This window comes from Oncorhynchus kisutch, linkage group LG30, assembly GCF_002021735.2.
Source record: "Oncorhynchus kisutch isolate 150728-3 linkage group LG30, Okis_V2, whole genome shotgun sequence".
In the NCBI taxonomy this organism is placed as follows: domain Eukaryota; kingdom Metazoa; phylum Chordata; class Actinopteri; order Salmoniformes; family Salmonidae; genus Oncorhynchus; species Oncorhynchus kisutch.
This window is the reverse complement of record NC_034203.2, coordinates 17,575,420-17,594,061: the sequence shown is the minus strand read 5'-3', so window position 1 is coordinate 17,594,061 and position 18,642 is coordinate 17,575,420. Positions and strand designations below refer to the sequence as shown.

The 18,642-nt window shown below is 46.2% G+C and overlaps 1 protein-coding gene across 15 annotated transcripts in view; it reads right to left on the bottom strand.

The window, feature by feature from the left end:
- Positions 1-18,642, bottom strand: part of LOC109874612 (disco-interacting protein 2 homolog C) — a 250,244-nt gene that overhangs the window by 121,589 nt on the left and 110,013 nt on the right. For 2 of the 15 annotated variants that reach the window (XM_031809779.1, XM_031809780.1), the window contains exon 1: positions 2,170-2,434. The exons of the other annotated variants lie outside the window; for them this stretch is intronic. In XM_031809779.1, the coding sequence (XP_031665639.1) occupies positions 2,170-2,176 (7 nt within the window). In that variant the 5' untranslated portion in view covers positions 2,177-2,434. Of the gene's footprint in view, positions 1-2,169; positions 2,435-18,642 lie in introns of those variants that run through there. 15 annotated transcript variants of the gene reach the window in all.

The window sequence follows — 18,642 nt, the reverse complement described above, 5'->3', positions numbered from 1 at the left end:
CTACCTGAGTGTATGTAAACTTCTGACCCACTGGGAATGTGATGAAAGAAATAAAGGCTGAAATAAATATTTCTCTTATATTATTCTGACATTTCACATTCCTAAAATAGAGTGATGATGATAACTGACCTAAACCTGGGAATTTTTACTAGGATTAAATGTCAGGAATTGTGAAAAACAGAGTTTAAATGTATTTGGCTGTATGGTGTATGTAAACTTCTGACTTCAACTGTATACCAGTGTCACGGTCGTCATATGGAGGAGACCATGGTGCAGCGTGATATGAATACATAACTCTTTAATAAAACACTTAAACTATACAAAACAAACCGTGAAGCTAATATGGATAGTGCAGACAGGCAGCTAAACAGAATAACAACCCACAAACTATCCAAGGAATATGGCTACCTAAATATGGTCCCCAATCAGAGACAAGGATAAACAGCTGCCTCTGAGAACCAATCTAGGCAACCATAGACATAAAAACACCTAGACTAGGAAAACCTCAAACATACAAATACCCTAGACAATACAAAAACCACCTTTGTCACACTCTGACCTAACCAAATAATAAAGAAAACAAAGATAACTAAGGTCAGGGTGTGACAACCAGTCAAAAGTTGACACCTACTCATTCAAGGGTTTAACACACATACATAACACATATGGAATCATGTAGTAACAAAGTGTTAAACAAATCAAAATATATTTTAGATTCTTCAAAATAGCCACCCTTTGCCAAGAGTTTGCAAATCTGTCCAAGGCATTCTCAACCAACTTCACCTGGAATTATTTTCCAACAGTCTTGAAGGTGTTCCCACATATGCTAAGCATTTGTTCGCTGCTTTTCCATCACTGCGGTCCAACTCATCCCAAACCATCTCAATTGGGTTGAGGTTAGGTGGCTCAAATGCATTAAGGAAAGAAATTCCACAAATGACCTTTTAACAAGGCACACCTGTTAATTAAAATGCATTCCAGGTGACTACCTCATGAAGCTGGTTGAGAGAATGCCAAGAGTGTGTAAAGCTGTCAAGGCAAAGGGTGGCTACTTTGAAGAAATTCAAATAAGACATTTTGATTTGTTTTACACTCTTGGTTACTACATGATTCCATATGTATTATGTCATAGTTCTGATATCTTCACTATTATTCTACAATGTATAAATTAGTCAAAGTAAAGAAAACCCCTTGAATGAGTAGGTGTCCAAACGTTTGACTGCTACTGTATGTATATCATGTACTGCTCTAGGGATATAATAATTTTTGGGATAACCTTATTTATTATTATGTAGTATTCACTCTTTACTCTATGCACACTGCAAAGACTACTGCAGAGAACACTGGAAGAAGAACTATCACAGTGACTTATTATAACATTTGTTTATGTAGCAATAAATCCCATAATGGATGAGTTGCCAACTGGCGATTTGACACAAACATAAATGTTCATTCATTCATTCATTCATTCATTTCCTTTATTTTATGTAGGGGTAAAGTGACTATGCATAGATAACGGCGACTGGCAGCAGCGCATGTGAAGAGTGTGAAGGAATGTGTGTGTGTGTGTGTGTGTGTGTGTGTTGGAGTGTCAGTGTAGTATGTGCGAGTGTGTAGTTAGTCCAGTGGGTATACGTCGAGCCTGTGCAAGAGAGTCAAAGCAAAAAATAGGAATAACTAAGAATAAAAGGGAGGGGGGGGGGGGGGGGGGGGGGGGGGTCAATGCAAATAGTCTGGTTAGCCCCTCACACAGGGAGGGTCTCTCAGCGTAGGTGGCCAGGGCCCCAGAGTCCCATCAAAGACCCTGGTCCACCATGCACACATTCAGACTGTGTATACACACACACACACGTCAAATTCCAGCTATCTAGCTATGAACTAAACAGGGACAAATTCCAGGCTATCAACAGGAGAAAAGCCAGTTCAAGAATGCCTGCTATGCTGCAATATTGTGTGAATAAACCCATCAAAAGATGCAGAGGACTACAAGTACCATGCTAATGGAGGCGTTAGCGCTCACTGTTATAGAATCAAAAGATGCAGAGGACTACAAGTACCATGCTAATGGAGGGGTTAGCGCTCACTGTTATAGAATCAAAAGATGTAAACAGTGTTTCTACAGGCACCTGTTAAATATCTGACTATATCTACAATACACATTGTACTCACCCAGCATATCCAGTCCCAAGAAATGGGACACAGGTGTTGTGGTGTAAAAGCTGTTGATATTAGGACAAACTACCTATGTCTGTCTACAGAGCACCACAGTGTCCTGTAAAGCAGAGCTGTGCCTCTGTATTCCCTCCTGAAGCACAGAGACAATGGAAAAACTCATCTAGAGCTCAGGCAGGTAATGCAGGAAAACAACCCCCTTATTTGCATTTCACAAACCATGAAGGCATTTCAAAGGAACAAAGGAACAAGGTAACCGTCTCCTGACATCCTCTGCTGCCTTTGTAACCAGTCACATTACACTCATTCTCTTTTGAGCCATTCGATTGGTTGTCAATTAGCTTTCCCATACAAACCACTTTTTCCTGAGGGGCGGTCAATCCAATCAGTGAAGAGTCAGTCTGCACCCCTCCAAAAACCTTTCCAGTTGGAACATTCCAACCTGCCTGCCCAAACATGCTATACCGGCGACATCAGCAAAAACAAACAAATTTGCGTTTGTTGGCACCTAGGCACCACGGTGACAGAGATCCTCTAGCTTGCTCCTGGGGAGACCTGGGGAAATGAGGACAGGGAGGGGCACTGCTGGAGCTTTCTGGTGGCTCGGCTCAACAACAACAATAACAAAAAGAACAACAGTAGGGCTGGGACGACAGCAGTATCACATTTTTTTTACATGGCAAAAATTGTCCCTTGAAAATCTGCTGTACGTAAAATATTGTGTGCTATAGCTTGGCACATGAATAAATGTGACTCTGGATGACAACATAACGGGTGAACGTTTTGGTTTTGGCCATAACACTACACGGCTGATTCAAATAATCAAAGCTTGATGATGAGTTGGTTATCTGAATGAGCTATATCACGCTACGGCAAAAACCAAAACGTGTACCGGGGGGGGCAGGACAGGGTTTGGGAAACCTTGCTAAATTATATGGAACCTTACTATTGTTGCCCACTGGAACAGCAGCCTATCTTCTATAATGGTAGAAAGGAGAGCAGCTCTAGATTTCACTGTCTGCTGTCAAACTATAATGATTCATAGCATCCTCTTTAGAAGGCTTTCTGCATCAACAGTTAAGATGGAGGAATTCCTAGTGATGTTGAGCTTGTTAGTACATTGACATACAGTGTTATTTGATATAATAACACTGATTTCCTGACAAATTTCCCAGGCTCTAAACAGGGCTGAGACTGCGTCCCAAATGGCACCCTGTTCCATTTATAGTGCACTACTTATGACCAGGGTCCAAAGGGAATAGGGTGCCATCTGGGATGCTCCTTGAGTGAAAATGTTTTTTTTTTAAGGACATTGTTGAGATGCAATGGGCTTTGGTAGTGGTAGTGGTGAGAGGGGCGGGGAGGGCTTTGGTAGTGGTAGTGGTGAGAGGGGCGGGGAGGGCTTTGGTAGTGGTAGTGGTGAGAGGGGCGGGGAGGGCTTTGGTAGTGGTAGTGGTGAGAGGGGCGGGGAGGGCTTTGGTAGTGGTAGTGGTGAGAGGGGCGGGGAGGGCTTTGGTAGTGGTAGTGGTGAGAGGGGCGGGGAGGGCTTTGGTAGTGGTAGTGGTGAGAGGGGTGGGGAGGGCTTTGGTAGTGGTAGGAGGGGAGGGATTTGGTGGTGGTAGTGGTGGAGGGGAGGGAGGGATTTGGTGGTGGTAGTGGTGGGAGGGGAGGGATTTGGTAGTGGTGGGAGGGGAGGGGAGGGCTTTGGTAGTGGTGGGAGGGGAGGGGAGGGCTTTGGTAGTGGTGGGAGGGGAGGGCTTTGGTAGCGGTAGTGCTGGGAGGGGAGGGCTTTGGTAGTGCTGGGAGGGGAGGGCTTTGGTAGTGGTGTGAGGGGGGGGCTTTGGTAGTGGTGTGAGGGGGGGGCTTTGGTATTGGTGGTGGTGGTGTGAAGGGAGGAATTTGGTAGTGGTGGTGGGAGGGGAGGGGAGGACTTTGGTAGTGGTGGTGGTGGGAGGGGAGGAATGTGGTAGTTGTGGTGGGACAGGAGGGCTTCGGTAATGGAGGTGGTGGTGGGAGGGACCAACATACAGAAAGTCCAGCAAGAGCCAGAGAACACAAGGAGTCCATTTTCAGATCGGACCACACTTCACTAACTACATTTACAATTCAGAGGCCAGGAAAGTCCCACGAGGAAAATAGTATGATGTCAGCAGACTATATGCCAAGAAATTACGTGAAAGAGGTAAACCCCCCCCCCCCCCCCCGATATAAAGATGCCATCCGTCACTTAACTGGAGAATATAAAGTAAGAAAAGATACACGTCCTCCATCACTTCACAAGGACAGGTTTCTACTCTAAAGATTCATCCATTTCACATGTTTTTAATATAGCCGGACAAAGTTGACTAGACTATTTCTTTCTAGATCCTTTTTCTTAATTATTATTATTATTTTTTAATTTTACCCCCTTTTCTCCCCAAATTCGTGGTATCCAATTGTTAGTAATTACTGTCTTGTCTCATCGCTACAACTCCCGTATGGGCTCGGGAGAGACGAAGGTCGAAAGCCATACGTCCTCCGAAACACAACCCAACCAAGCCACACTGCTTCTTAACACAGAGCGCATCCAACCCGGAAGCCAGCCGCACCAATGTGTCGGAGGAAACACAGTACACCTAGCGACCTGGTCAGCGTGCACTGCGCCCGGCCCGCCACAGGAGTCGTTAGTGTGCGATGAGACAAGGATATCCCTACCGGCCAAACCCTCCCTTACCCGGACGACGCTAGGCCAATTATGCATCGCCCCACGGACATCCCGGTCTTGGCCAGCTGCGACAGAGTCTCTGGTGGCACAGCTAGCGCTGCGATGCAGTGCCTTAGACCACTGTGACACCCGGGAGGCCCTTCTAGATCATTTTCAAGTAATGAATATCTAGTAACAACACAATCAGTTATGGTTAATCCACAATGTTATTGTGGCATCATAGTAAAGATTAAAAGCTTATTTTCTGGAGGGAATATGTTCCTGTTTACAATGAGATGAAAACGTTGTGACCACTCAAATAGAGGCACCCTGTTGGTGGCGGTGGTAGTCTCAGTCTGGGGCTGATGGCTCAACCAGAACTCCACAGCAAACTCACAGCAAAATCAGCGGTTTCATCGTTTGTCATTAGTGGTTCTGTTCAGTTCGTCAGTCAGTCAATGCTGCTGTGCTGAGTTCTACAAAAACAGCTGGAGTCCCCTTAAAGGTTTTCCATCAACATGACAGCTGCCTGTTAATAGACACACCAGACCTCATTATAACCTGCGCCATATTCATTAGGGCACACCATAGCAAAACGTTTTGCAACAGAAAACAAAACTAAGCTTTTCTTATTGGACAAGTCCAGGTAGTCCCTCCGTTTCATCCATTTTCTCCCCTCTAATGAATACTACCCCAGTGAATTAGATCATGTGTGTCTGAAGCTGAAAAGCAGAATGGTCATTGAATATCCTTTATAGTTGATGGCGTAGAGAGTTTAGTAATGTTGAGATTGACAAGCAGGTCAGTCAGGGCAGGCTGTGTCCCAAATGGAACCCTATACCCTACATCAGTGGTGCTCAACTCTTCCCCTACGAGGTCCGTAGTGTGCAGGTTTTCTGTTCTACCTGATAATTAATTGCACCCATCTGGTGTCCCAGGTCTAAATCAGTCCCTGATTAGAGGGGAACAATGAAAACACGCAGTAGAACTGGCTTCAAGGTCCAGAGTTGAGTTTGAAGGGCCCTACACAGTGCACTACTTTTGACCCAAGCCCAAGTCAAAAGTAGTGCACTATGTAGGGAACAGGGTGCCATTTGGGACGCAACTATAGTTTAGTGAGGCAGGAGGTCGGGTAAGGTATGTAAGTGAGTGAGTGAACACTACTTCGCTACTCAATCAACTGTGTGACTGTCTGACTGTGTTAAGGAAAGGAGAAACTCAAGACACAGCTGCACTGTAAACACCTCGGTTAGGGGGGCAATACATTATGACTCACACACACACACACACACACACACACACACACACACACACACACACACACACACACACACACACACACACACACACACACACACACACACACACACACACACACACACACACACACACAGTATAACAGTCTGCAGAACAATAGGATTCAGGCGGTTTAGTTTGTCATCATTGAGGCTCAATACATGAAAAAGATCAAGAGAGAGGGCTCCAGGTGACAGACAGAACTCTTTGTGTGTCTGTGGGTCCAACTGTCAGAGGGGGCTGTTTCACCCTCATGGTAAATATTTCTCTGTGTGTGAGTGGCACCCCGCCCAACCTTACTGAAGCTGTAAAGTGTGTTTGTGTTAGATGTGAGTACAAGGCCACAGCAGGACCTCAACAGCCTTATTGATATGTTCCCTCCTGGTCCACGTTGGACCAGTACAATGGTCATTCTGGGTAGTGCCACTGTAACTCCTTGGCAGTTGGTGACGTGACCGGTGTGTGTTTGAGTCGTCAGCTGGTAAAGCACCAGATCTTTGCCTTGGCACAGAGGTCATATTGGCAACACTGCTGATCTGTTACACACACACACACACACACACACACACAAGCTCTAGTAACAGATCAGCAGTGTTGCCAATATAACCACACACAGATCTGATTATCAGCTGTTGTCAAATACACTTGGGTGAAAAGTTGATTCTCTTCCTCAATAGCATGCAACAAATTCTACTTGATGAAAAGCCGTAATTACTATGACATCCTGGCATTTAAAGCACACTCTATTTTCCACATTTATATGGGTATTTGGACATGTCCCAAGGTTAAAAGCAGTGTACTATAAAGGGAATAGGGTGCCTTTTGGGGACGAACCCAGGTCTCCTGTCCTGTCACAGGCCGTAAACCTTCATTGAGCCGGAGCGTAGTGATCTGGAGTTAGTGCTATCAGGAGAGAAGACAGGACAGACAGGACGCTGCCGACTGCGGCACACAGAATTAACCCGACTGTGAAGAGCACAGCCATTGTCAGTGTCTCAAATGACACCCATAATCCCTATGAAGTGCGCTACTTTCGACCAGGGCCCATAGGGTGCACTATATAGGTAAAAGTGTGTTATTTGGGATGCAGACATTGTCAGTACCGGGAGGTTAGCCTACACATAGCAAGTACAGATGAGTGGACAGTGTTATACAGTCAGTAACCCTGTCCCCGCGTTCAAGTGCTGCCACATAGAGAGAGAGCTGGCTGATGGATGAGATTATAGGCCGACAGTAAATGACTGCCAACCACGTAACATGGCTTCTCCCTGGCATTTTGTGGCACTGGGATCGGTTAGGGAAAATCAAAACACCAACTACCACCAATCACCATTCTGTTTTTTGAGAGGAGTGATGGGCTATCGTGAGAACAGAGTGCTTCTCTGAGGCTCTCCAAACAAAAGCTATTTTAGTGAATCGAAATCAAAGTACAAAACTACCACCAATCACAGTCCAGTGGTGGTGGGCTATATCATGGTGGTGGGCTATATCGTGGTGGTGGGCTATATCATGGTGGTGGGCTATATCGTGGTGGTGGGCTATATGGTGGTGGTGGGCTATATCGTGGTGGTGGGCTATATCGTGGTGGTGGGCTATATCGTGGTGGTGGGCTATATCGTGGTGGTGGGCTATATCGTGGTGGTGGGCTATATCGTGGTGGTGGGCTATATCGTGGTGGTGAGCTATATCGTGGTGGTGAGCTATATCGTGGTGGTGGGCTATATCGTGGTGGTGAGCTATATCGTGAGAATAGTGCTTTTCAGACTGAGGCTATGATCGAAAGCTACTTTAGTGATAACTAAAATGTGTGGTAATACCCTAAGACCATTGGGCTTAACCATGGGGGTGCCTTATCAAACAGACTCCAAGCTGAAAACCAGACTTAAGACTACAGTGATACATAGCAACACAGCGAACTGAATCCTTCAACACTCTGGAGAGCCTCTCCATCGGTGGGTTAGACTGGGGTTGGACTATGCTTACTTTTCAGCTGTTTCAGTATATGGCACAGGATGAAAGAGCACCTGATTTAGCTAGTGAGACAGCACTATATCTGCTAAACAACTAGGACTTCATGATGCATGATACCTTCCTACCAATGCCACCAAATACATTTAAAAAAGAGGCTAAATAAATAGAAACAATTGTATGGTGGACATTTGACTGAACAGTCCGAAACTAGTATACCTGCCAACAAATAACAATTGGTTTATTTTCCAGCTCATTGATTTCATTTCACGGCTGAAGAAGTGGCTGTCTAGCTAATGAAGTTGTCTAGCATTGCATAAAACCTTCTCGCCAGGATTTACTAAATCAGCCAACCAGTGGCTAATTCCCTCCGCTTATCCTGCTCCGTAATATTTCTCTAGCCGACCGCGCTAGCTCCACACACAGAGAATCAGAGATCCATCCCAAACGGCACCCTATTGTAGTGCACTACATTGGGAATAGGGTGCGATTTGGGACGCTACCAGAGTGTGGCATTAGTTATTTAGACTCTCTAGTCCTCTACTACTTTATATAACATCGGTCTGTCCATGTCCAGAATGTCCCCATCTATACATAGAGACAAGAGAAGAGCAAAGCAGCTGTTTCCTCCTTGTGGGAAATAAAGCCAAAGTCATCTCTGAGTCAATGTGATGCCACTGGATTCCATGTGACCGTCTTTATGTGGAAAGTCTCAGTTATTTTGTTAAAGGGCATTGTTCTGTATACCGTCAGAAATATGCTGTTGTTTTTCAGACTTTTCCTGCTAGAGAATGTTGCACCGGGCACAGATTTTGGAGGTCAGTATTAGTTTGGGGTGATACACCATTCATACACCATGAAACATGAGGAGACCGGGTTCCATCTCACGTCGTTCTGTACATTGTGTGTGTTTAGGTGCCACGCTGGAAATGTTTAGAGACAATGCAAGCAGAGGGAGAACTGACAGGTAGTCCCACCAGTGTGCTGGTGTTTGACTGATGGCAGAGGACCAAGGCATTGAACGGTGGCGTGGCGCTCAGCCACATAAATAGGCCAGCGCAGTCAGCTGTGAACGAACAGCATCAACACAACGACAGACACTCGGGCCAATGCTTCGTTAACGCATGGACCCATATGTACTATGTGCATACTTGCATATGGCTGAGTGTGAGTCCCAAATAGCACCTTATTCTCTATATTGTACACTACTTTTGACAAGAGCCGTTGGACCCCGGCCAAAAGTAGTGCACTAAATAGGGAACAGGGTGTCATTTGGGATGCACTCTGGTGCTTTAGTCAACCACAGCCGGCCAGATTAGCTATTTCCAGAGGCAATAACCTCACACTCACCATGCTACTGTGATCCGCACTGGAGGCTGCTGAGGGGAGGACGGCTCATAATAATGGCTGGAATGGCGTGAAAGGAATTTCAACAAACATATGAAAACCATGTTTTTGATACCATTCCATTTACTACATTCCAGCCATTATTATGACCCCTCCTCCCCTCAGCAGCCTCCAGTGATGAACTGTGAGTGGGCTTTTCCAGCCTGCATGGGGATTCACTTACACCTTGACTGGAGATGCAGGGCAGGTTCAGCTGCTCTGAAACAAGGTAAGCGGGAGGTTGATGGTCCACTGTGTCACGAGGCAGCTTTCTTTGCCTTGTGTTTTCAGACCTGTCTGAGCTCCCAGAAACCATTTTACTCCACCCAGTTGAGGTCACTTCCAAACAAAAAAAAACAAAAAAAAAGTGTACTTTCCAGTCAGTTTGGTTGAGAAAGGTAGCAGGAACAACACCAGTTGAGCCTTCAGCCCTCCTGGACCCAGGTCCCACAGCTAGCTAGTTGGGACAGGCTCTGCCTATAACATATAGGCACATTATGACAATGTTCCAAATGGCACCCTATTTCCTATATAGTGCACTACTTTTGACCAGAGCCCTGGTCAAATGTAGTGCACTAAATAGGACAGAGTGATAGGAAATAGGGTGCCATTTGGGACGCAATCCTATGTCTGATATTTTCATGAGTTTGGAAGGTCTGCTGCAGTGCTTGGCATGGCCTAGTGCCGAGTGTCAAATGGCACTCTACTTCCTATATAGTACACTATTTTTGAACAGGGTACATAGGGCTATGGTAAAAAGTAGTGCACTATATAGGGAATAGGGTGCCATTTGGGATACAACCTAGTTGTCAAGTTAAGAGGAAATACCACTCTAAGCTGCTAAAACAATGGTAGTTTTAATCTCTTAAAACCAGGACCTGGCATCCCTAAACGCCCTTCACTGATCAACGAGATTGGTGACGTCTTGTTTATCAACTACCCCCCCTTCTTCTTATCTCTTCGTCAATTGTCTTGTTGCATTTTCCTCAGCCTGCACTTTGAAGTGCCTGGCTGGGACTTTGAGATGTGAGACGTGATGTGCTGTGCGGTAATGGAGGTATGATAGTGTGCGTCCCAAATGGTATCCTATTCCATTTCTAGTGCACTACTTTTGACCAGAGCCCTATGGGTCGTAGTGCACTTAATAGGGAGTCATTTGGGACGCAGACATAGAGAAGCTGATGATCAGCCCCCAGAGCCACAGAGCCGTAGCTGTGGAGGGAAACACTGAAACGTGACCTATAGCCGCTGTTCACACTCTGCCTGATCCATAATAACACATGGCCCTGTAAAGTCATCAATATTTAAACAGGAAGGGGGATGGAAAGAAAGTTTTATCTCCAGCTTTAACATTGATACCAATCCGAACAGACATAACTGGGAAGTAAATCAATCCAAAAAGAGCCAGAGTACAGAAGCATGTTGAATATTTTTTCATGGCTTTTTAAAGAAATGTATTTCTGGGTCTTGGAAGGCGTGGGAGGCATAATAGGGAGAGCAGGCCACAGAGTGATCAGAGACCTGTGAAGCATATTTGTTAGAAACGTGGGAACTGGAGAGAATGTGCATCTCCTTTTCTGCTCATCACAGCATAGTCGACAGGGGTGCCAACATTCTTCGGCAGCCATTTTAGTGCTGAGAGAGTAACAGTCTGGCCTAACCTTTTCTTCCCTGCAGGCCAAGGGAATGCTATACATTGAGCTGCATCTCATTTCTGTCACTGTGGAAAACATAAGTATTGGAGCCCGAGTTATAATGACATAAAAGTCTAGCGTGACACCCATAGCAACAGGGTTAAACAACAGTAGAACTATATTCCGTTGTCCTGATCATCAAGCTACCCGTCCGTCTGCTCAATGACAGAACGAATAATGAAAGGATCTCTAGTTAATTCAGAGTCCAACTTTTCTACCCGTCTGTCTGTCGACTGGGGACAGAGAAGAGTGAGAGAAAGGGACCTCTAGGGATTCACAGAGCTGGAAAAGATTGAGCAGCTTGACTGGACTGATGAAATAAACACACATGGACTCGCCCTCTGGAGTGGAGACGCTGTTGTGGCACGGGCCAGGCCAGGCAGGGTGGAGCTGGATGATTTCTGGGGCTACATCCCAAATGGTATCCTATTCCCTATATAGTGCCCTACTTTTGACCGGAGCCTCCCTACTTTTGACCGGAGCCTCTGGTCAAAAGTAGTTCACTATATATGGAATAGGGTGCCATTTGGGACACAGACCTGGAACGGTGGATTCCAGGGGCTTGATGCCGTCCACTGCTCTGGAATACCAGAGGCTTCCTTCCTGGGCTCCAGTGACTGACGGACGGACTGACTGACTCGACCACAACTGGTGCCGACCGAGCCCAACCGCCACCGCTCTCTCTCTCTCTCCAACTCCCCTGATTGAGTTACTAGTATGGCAACTGGGGGTGCATGGGTCCAACACCGCCCTCTGTCATTGGAGGGACAGACCGGGTGTGAATGCTTTAAGGATGGAGGGGGTGTGTGAATAGACTGCAACAGATTGAGGTATTTCCTACAGATATGATAATAATAAAGTGCCCTGAGCAGAACAACAATCAAACATTTGTGCATAAAAGATGCCCCATGTATGTTAATAAAATGACTGAGACCAGTCACTGAAAACATTCCACAATGTCAATGACCCTAAACATTCCCAAGCGTTAAGTAACTCAATCTAAACGTTTTGTGCACCACACCTGGTAACTTCACACCAGACTTTATTTACCTCCTTTACCTCCAGAAACACAAATTGCTTCTCATTCTCTAAAAAAGTCCCTTCCCAGCAACAGGACAGACCTCATCGCCTCACCTCTCATTTACATATAGATGAGTCCATTAGTAGGGTTCTCTCAGAAGAGTCCCGGAAACCTTCCAATCGGTTTCACTTTAAATAAATATGGCCGGCACAAATTTAGCCAAGGTAAATCAAATAAGCAAGGGGGACAGGATGAGGTTGTGGACGTGGGGTAAGACATACGATATCTATGTTGGCGATGCCGGCCAGCCAGGCAGACAGACGGGTTAGTTAAGCGGTGAGGGCATGGGGCTGAAAGGTGAGCAACGCTCATAGGACCAGTGCTAATGAACACTGAGGCAGGGGTGATTGAAGCTCTGGTCTGAAGGCAGGGGTGACTGAAGCTCTGGTCTGAAGGCAGGGGTGACTGAAGCTCTGGTATGAAGGCAGGGGTGACTGAAGCTCTGGTCTGAAGGCAGGGGTGATTGAAGCTCTGGTCTGAAGGCAGGGGTGATTGAAGCTCTGGTCTGAAGGCAGGGGTGATTGAAGCTCTGGTCTGAAGGCAGGGGTGACTGAAGCTCTGGTCTGAAGGCAGGGGTGACTGAAGCTCTGGTCTGAAGGCAGGGGTGACTGAAGCTCTGGTCTGAAGGCAGGGGTGACTGAAGCTCTGGTCTGAAGGCAGGGGTGACTGAAGCTCTGGTCTGAAGCTCTGGTCTGAAGGCAGGGGTGACTGAAGCTCTGGTCTGAAGGCAGGGGTGACTGAAGCTCTGGTCTGAAGGCAGGGGTGACTGAAGCTCTGGTCTGAAGGCAGGGGTGACTGAAGCTCTGGTCTGAAGGCAGGGGTGACTGAAGCTCTGGTCTGAAGGCAGGGGTGATTGAAGCGCTGGTCTGAAGGCAGGGATGATTGAAGCTCTGGTCTGAAGGCAGGGGTGACTGAAGCTCTGGTCTGAAGACAGGGTATCAGGAAGGGCTGTAGCTGCCATGTTCAGAAATGCGATCCTCCAACGCTGTGACTCGGACGCGGTCAGCTGCTCCTTCCAAACGTGGCAGCGCTAATCCCACCCTGATGACCCACGCCACAGCACCCCTCCTCCCTCTACTCTGACCAACAAACGCACACACCAGCCTCACGTTACAGTACACACACACTCCTCCGAGGTGGACAAAAGGAAAATACCAAATGAAGATGAACAAAAGAGAGAGAAAAGTTATATTGTCCGAGGCTGATTCTCAAAACGGCAACCTTTTCCCTATATAGGGTGCCATTTGAAGATGTGGCCCGAGGGTGGGAGTTGATGAAGCCATCAGAACGGACGTTGACACATGAGGAGTGTGTTAGAAGGCAGACTAGAGATATCGATGTAAATGGCAAATGAATAATGAGGGAATGTTTTAGCCAACAGAAAGCAAAAGGTCAGTCCATTGATAATGTTTCACAGGTATGTCAGTTGGGATATGCACAGGAGGAAGAAAACCCAACACACAGTGTGCATGGTTAGACATGATTGTGGCTGTATGAAAGCCTCTAGTTGTCTGTGACCTGGCAAAGACAGAGTTTACAAGTTTGTGGTGAGGAAATGCAAAAGATACTTGCTCTATAAATGGGATACTGTGGATCATTCACACCTTTGTAACATGATAAACCGATGTTCGTTTCTACCATAGATCCTGTCATCAATACCAAATCGGCATCATGAATCTGATTGAAGTGAGTTAGTCGCACCTACAGAGAGCGAGAGAGACTGATCGTTTATCACTTGGCCTGGGTAATCACTAAGTGTGGCACAAATCATACCGCAGAAAAACTCTGCAATATATTTTCCGCACTGAAACAATTGCCTCTGACGGCTGGGCACTAAATCAGGAGAGGCCAATATCAGTTATGGCTCAGAGTCTGACAAAGGAGGCCCTGCCTGCTAGACCACCGGGTCTGAAACAAAGAATCGATTAGGACTGGACGAAGTCCCAAATGGCATCCCATTCCCTATTAAAGTGCACTACTTTTGACCGGGGTTTAGTGCAGTAGTGCACTATTCTAGGGAACAGGGTGTTATTTGGGATGGAGACCCAGGTCTGGCCTGGCAACCCTTTACACAATGCTCTCTAGCTCCAGTCTTGCTACATTAAGGGGCCCACTGGCACACAACAACCAGAGGAGTTTCAGAAGCCCAAGATAAAGTGGGCTGGTGATTTAAACAGCAGAGGGGAAATCGACAGAGTGTCGTTAAGCTCGGGAGTAAGGGACAAGGCGGCAATGGAGTGGGCCCTGGGCCCATTGTCAGCATCCCAAATGGCACCCTATTCCCTATATAGTGCACTGCTTTTGACCAGGGCCCATAGGACTATTAATGTAAAAGGGTGCCATTTGGGGCACATTCTTTATGTGGGTCAGACCACTAGCCGCTGGACAGTTTCAGACATCCTATTGAAGCCATGCTGCTTTTTACCGACAAGTCCAAGCAAGCACTTACCATCCCTGAGAATCTGCTCTTCCACTGACTAACGATACGGGCTTCCGCAACAAGGAATAGGAACGGATTTGGTGAGATCCATATAAAGCAGAGTTTCATTTCCCCAAATTTCAAACAGGCATTCAAGGTTTCCAAGACTTCTCTGATGAGAAGAGGCTACCCATCCTGTCGGGAGGACACAGGGAGCTGTGGGTTGGCAGCACACTATATTGCTGCCTGCTGTAAAATGTGAGTGAGTGAGAGACAGAGAGAGAGAGAGAGACAGGCCCTCGGACAGATGAGGAGCACATTTTCAGATGACTCCTCGGGCCAGCAGGCAGAAAGGGAGGCAGGCTGCTTCAGCTTGAGCAGCAAATACAGGCAGAAAACCAGCCCCCAGAGAACCCACTCACAGCCAAAGCGCCTGGGTTCTCTCTCTTTCTCTCCCTCTTGCTTTCCTCCCCCCATCCCCCGTCTCCTTCAAAATCAAGTGTTATTCGTCACACGCGTCGTAAAACTACAGGTGTAGAGTAACAGTGAAATGCTTACTTACGGGCCCTTCCCAACAACGCAGAGAGAAAGAAAATGGAAAAACAATATCAAAGTAATAACATGTAATAAATACACAATGAGAAATGATAACTTGGCTCTATACATGGGGTACGAGTACCGAGTCGATGTGCAGGGGTACGAGGTAATTGAGGTAGATACAGTTGAAGTCAGAAGTTTACATACACCTTAGCCAAATACATTTAAACTCAGTTTTCCCACAATTCCTGACATTTAATCCAAGTAAAAAATTACCTGTTTTAGGTCAGTTAGGATCACCACTTTATTTTAAGAATGTGAAATGTCAGAATAAAAGTATAGAGAATGATTTATTTCAGCTTTTATTTATTTATTTCTTTAATCAAATCAAATCAAATGTACTTATATAGCCCTTCTTACATCAGCTGATATCTCAAAGTGCTGTACAGAAACCCAGCCTAAAACCCCAAACAGCAAGCAATGCAGGTGTAGAAGCACAATTTGTTTCATCACATTCCCAGCGGGTCAGAAGTTTACATACACTCAATTAGTATTTGGTAGCATTGCCTTTAAATTGTTTAACTTGGGTCAAATGTTTTGGGTAGCCTTCCACAATAAGTTGGATGAATTTGGCCAATGCCTCCTGACAGAGCTGGTGTAGCTGAGTCAGGACTGTAGGCCTCCTTGCTCGCACACACTTTTTCAGTTCTGCCCACAAATGTTCTATAGGATTGAGGTCAGCGCTTGTGATGGCCACTCCAATACCTTGACTTTGTTGTCCTTAAGCTATTTTGCCACAACTTTGGAAGTATGCTTGGGGTAAATGTCCATTTGGAAGACACATTTGCGACCAAGCTTTAACTTCCTGACTGATGTCGTGAGATGTTGCTTCAATATATCCACATCATTTTCCATCTTCATGATACCATCTATTTTGTGAAGTGCACCAGTCCCTCCTGCAGCAAAGCACCCCCACAACATGATGCTGCCAACCCCGTGCTTCACGGTTGGGATGGTGTGCTTCACGGTTGGGATGGTGTTCTTCGGCTTGCAAACCTTCCCCTCTTTTTCCTCCTAAGATAACAATGGTCATTATGGCCAAACAGTTCTATTTTTGTTTCATCAGAGCAGAGGATATTTCTACAAAAAGTATGATCTTTGTAGTCTGGCTTTTTTATGGCGGTTTTGGAGCAGTGGCTTCTTCCTTGCTGAGCGACCTTTCAGGTTATGTCGATATAGGACTCGTTTTACTGTGGATATAGATACTTTTGTACCTGCTTACTCCAGCATCTTCACAAGGTCCTTTGCTGTTGTTCTGGGATTGATTTATACTTTTTGCACCAAAGTACATTAATCTCTAGGAGACAGAACGCGTCTCCTTCCTGAGCGGTATGACGGCTGTGTGGTCCCATGGTGCTTATACTTGCGTACTATTGTTTGTACAGATTAACGTGAAAAATTACTTGTGTCATGCACAAAGTAGATGTCCTAACCGACTTTCAAAAACGATAGTTTGTTAACAAGGAATTATTGGAGTGGTTGAAAAATGAGTTTTTATGACTCCAACCTAAGTGTACGTAAACTTCTGATTTCAACTGTATGTACATATAGTTAACTTGGAATAAAGTGACTAGTCAACAAGGATAAACCGTAGAAGCAGCACCACCTGGTATAGAGGTCCTGCCCAAGTGATGTACTGGGCTGTACGCACTACCCTCTGTAGTGCCTTGCAGTCGGATGCCAAGCAGGTGTCATACCATGCGGTGAGGCAGCCAGTCTAGATGCTCTCAATGGTGCAGCTGTATAACTATTTAAGGATCTGAGGACCCGTGCCAAATCTTTTCAACCTCCTGAGGGGGGGGGAGAGGCATTGTCCTGCCTGCTTCACAACTGTGTCCCTTTCCTTCCCTCCCAACGGTTTTAATAGAAATGTCCCATTCTGTGGGTACAGGCATCCTACGCACCCCTGGCCAGATCCCTTTTCAGTTTGTCATTTCAATTTGATGTGCGATGTTGGAAGGGGAGCGGGGGATGCGGGCATCACAGGGGTGTTACAGGTTTCCTTGTCCACGTGTGTAAAATGCCTGGGAGTGTCTTGCTCTCCCTCTGGAGTGGGGGACAGAGAAACAGAGCGCTGTGCCAGGACTCTAGGAAGGTTTCCGTGGCGATTGTGGGTCTGCTGCATGGATCCATCTGCTGGGGGCGCCCAGGGCTTGTCCCTTGGGGCTCTGCAGTGTGGATGTGTTTTTCCAGCTCCGATCCACACACTCTACCAACCAAACCACGCTCCCCACCAGAGGAGCATAGGCACAACGCTACCTGGAGAAGGATAGAGATGGGAAGGGAGATGCAGCAGAGAAAGACCCGAGAGCCAAAGAGAGAGAGAGCGAGAAACAGTCTAACAAAGAGAAATGTAGATGACACAAACATGGCAGAGTTAGTGAATCTACAACAAACGTTAGGTTTTAGTCAGCTGGTCAACACACCAGTTCTGAGCATTGTGGCTGGAAGAACCTTTGAAAAAATCAAATTCACTAAAATGCTCACAGTGACACACCAATGCAGAGCTGAGCCTCACAGCCTTTCTAACTGCAGACAAGTCCTCCTACAGAGTATTGATTGATGAAAGGAAAAGCATATCTCGCAGGCACAGCCTTGTTAAAGAGTTCTTCTGCCCAGTCATACTGTTCCCTAGGACCATAGAAAGAGACGCAGGTCAACACAGACACTCTGCTACCACCTTCCTTCAAAACTATTAGCAGCAGGGGGCGGCCCTAACGAAGTTACGTTACTGATTACAAATTTGGACAGGTAGCTAGTTACGGATTACATTTAGAAAGTAACTTACCCAACCCCGCCTTCTTATTGGTCTGCCTGCGCTATGTCCACCTGGCTCACAAGGGCTCCGTGTCCGGTTCAGAAACAAACAGCCTCATCAATTCCATTGAACAACGGTGATGTTTTGGGTGCATTCACCAGCCAAATGACTTCCAACCCTCCGTCAGGAGTCAGACACATACTGACAACCGACAACAAAAACAAATCACACACAGGCACAGCAAAACTCCACCGTCAACATTATCGCTGTCATAGTAAACATAGGGCTCTGGTCAAAAAGTAGTGCACTATATAGGGAATAGAGCGCCATTTGGGACGCATACATAATGTGACTGGATGGCGACTCCATTCTTCCATGAGAAAATCCATCATTTGGTGTTTTGTTGATGGTGGTGGAAAACGCTGTCTCAGGCTCCGCTCCAGAATCTCCTATAAGCGTTCAATTGGGTTGAGATCTGGTGACAGACGGCCATGGCATATGATTTACATAGTTTTCATGCTCATCAAACCATTCAGAGACCACTCGTGCCCTGTGGACGGGGGCATTGTCATCCTGGTAGCCAAAATA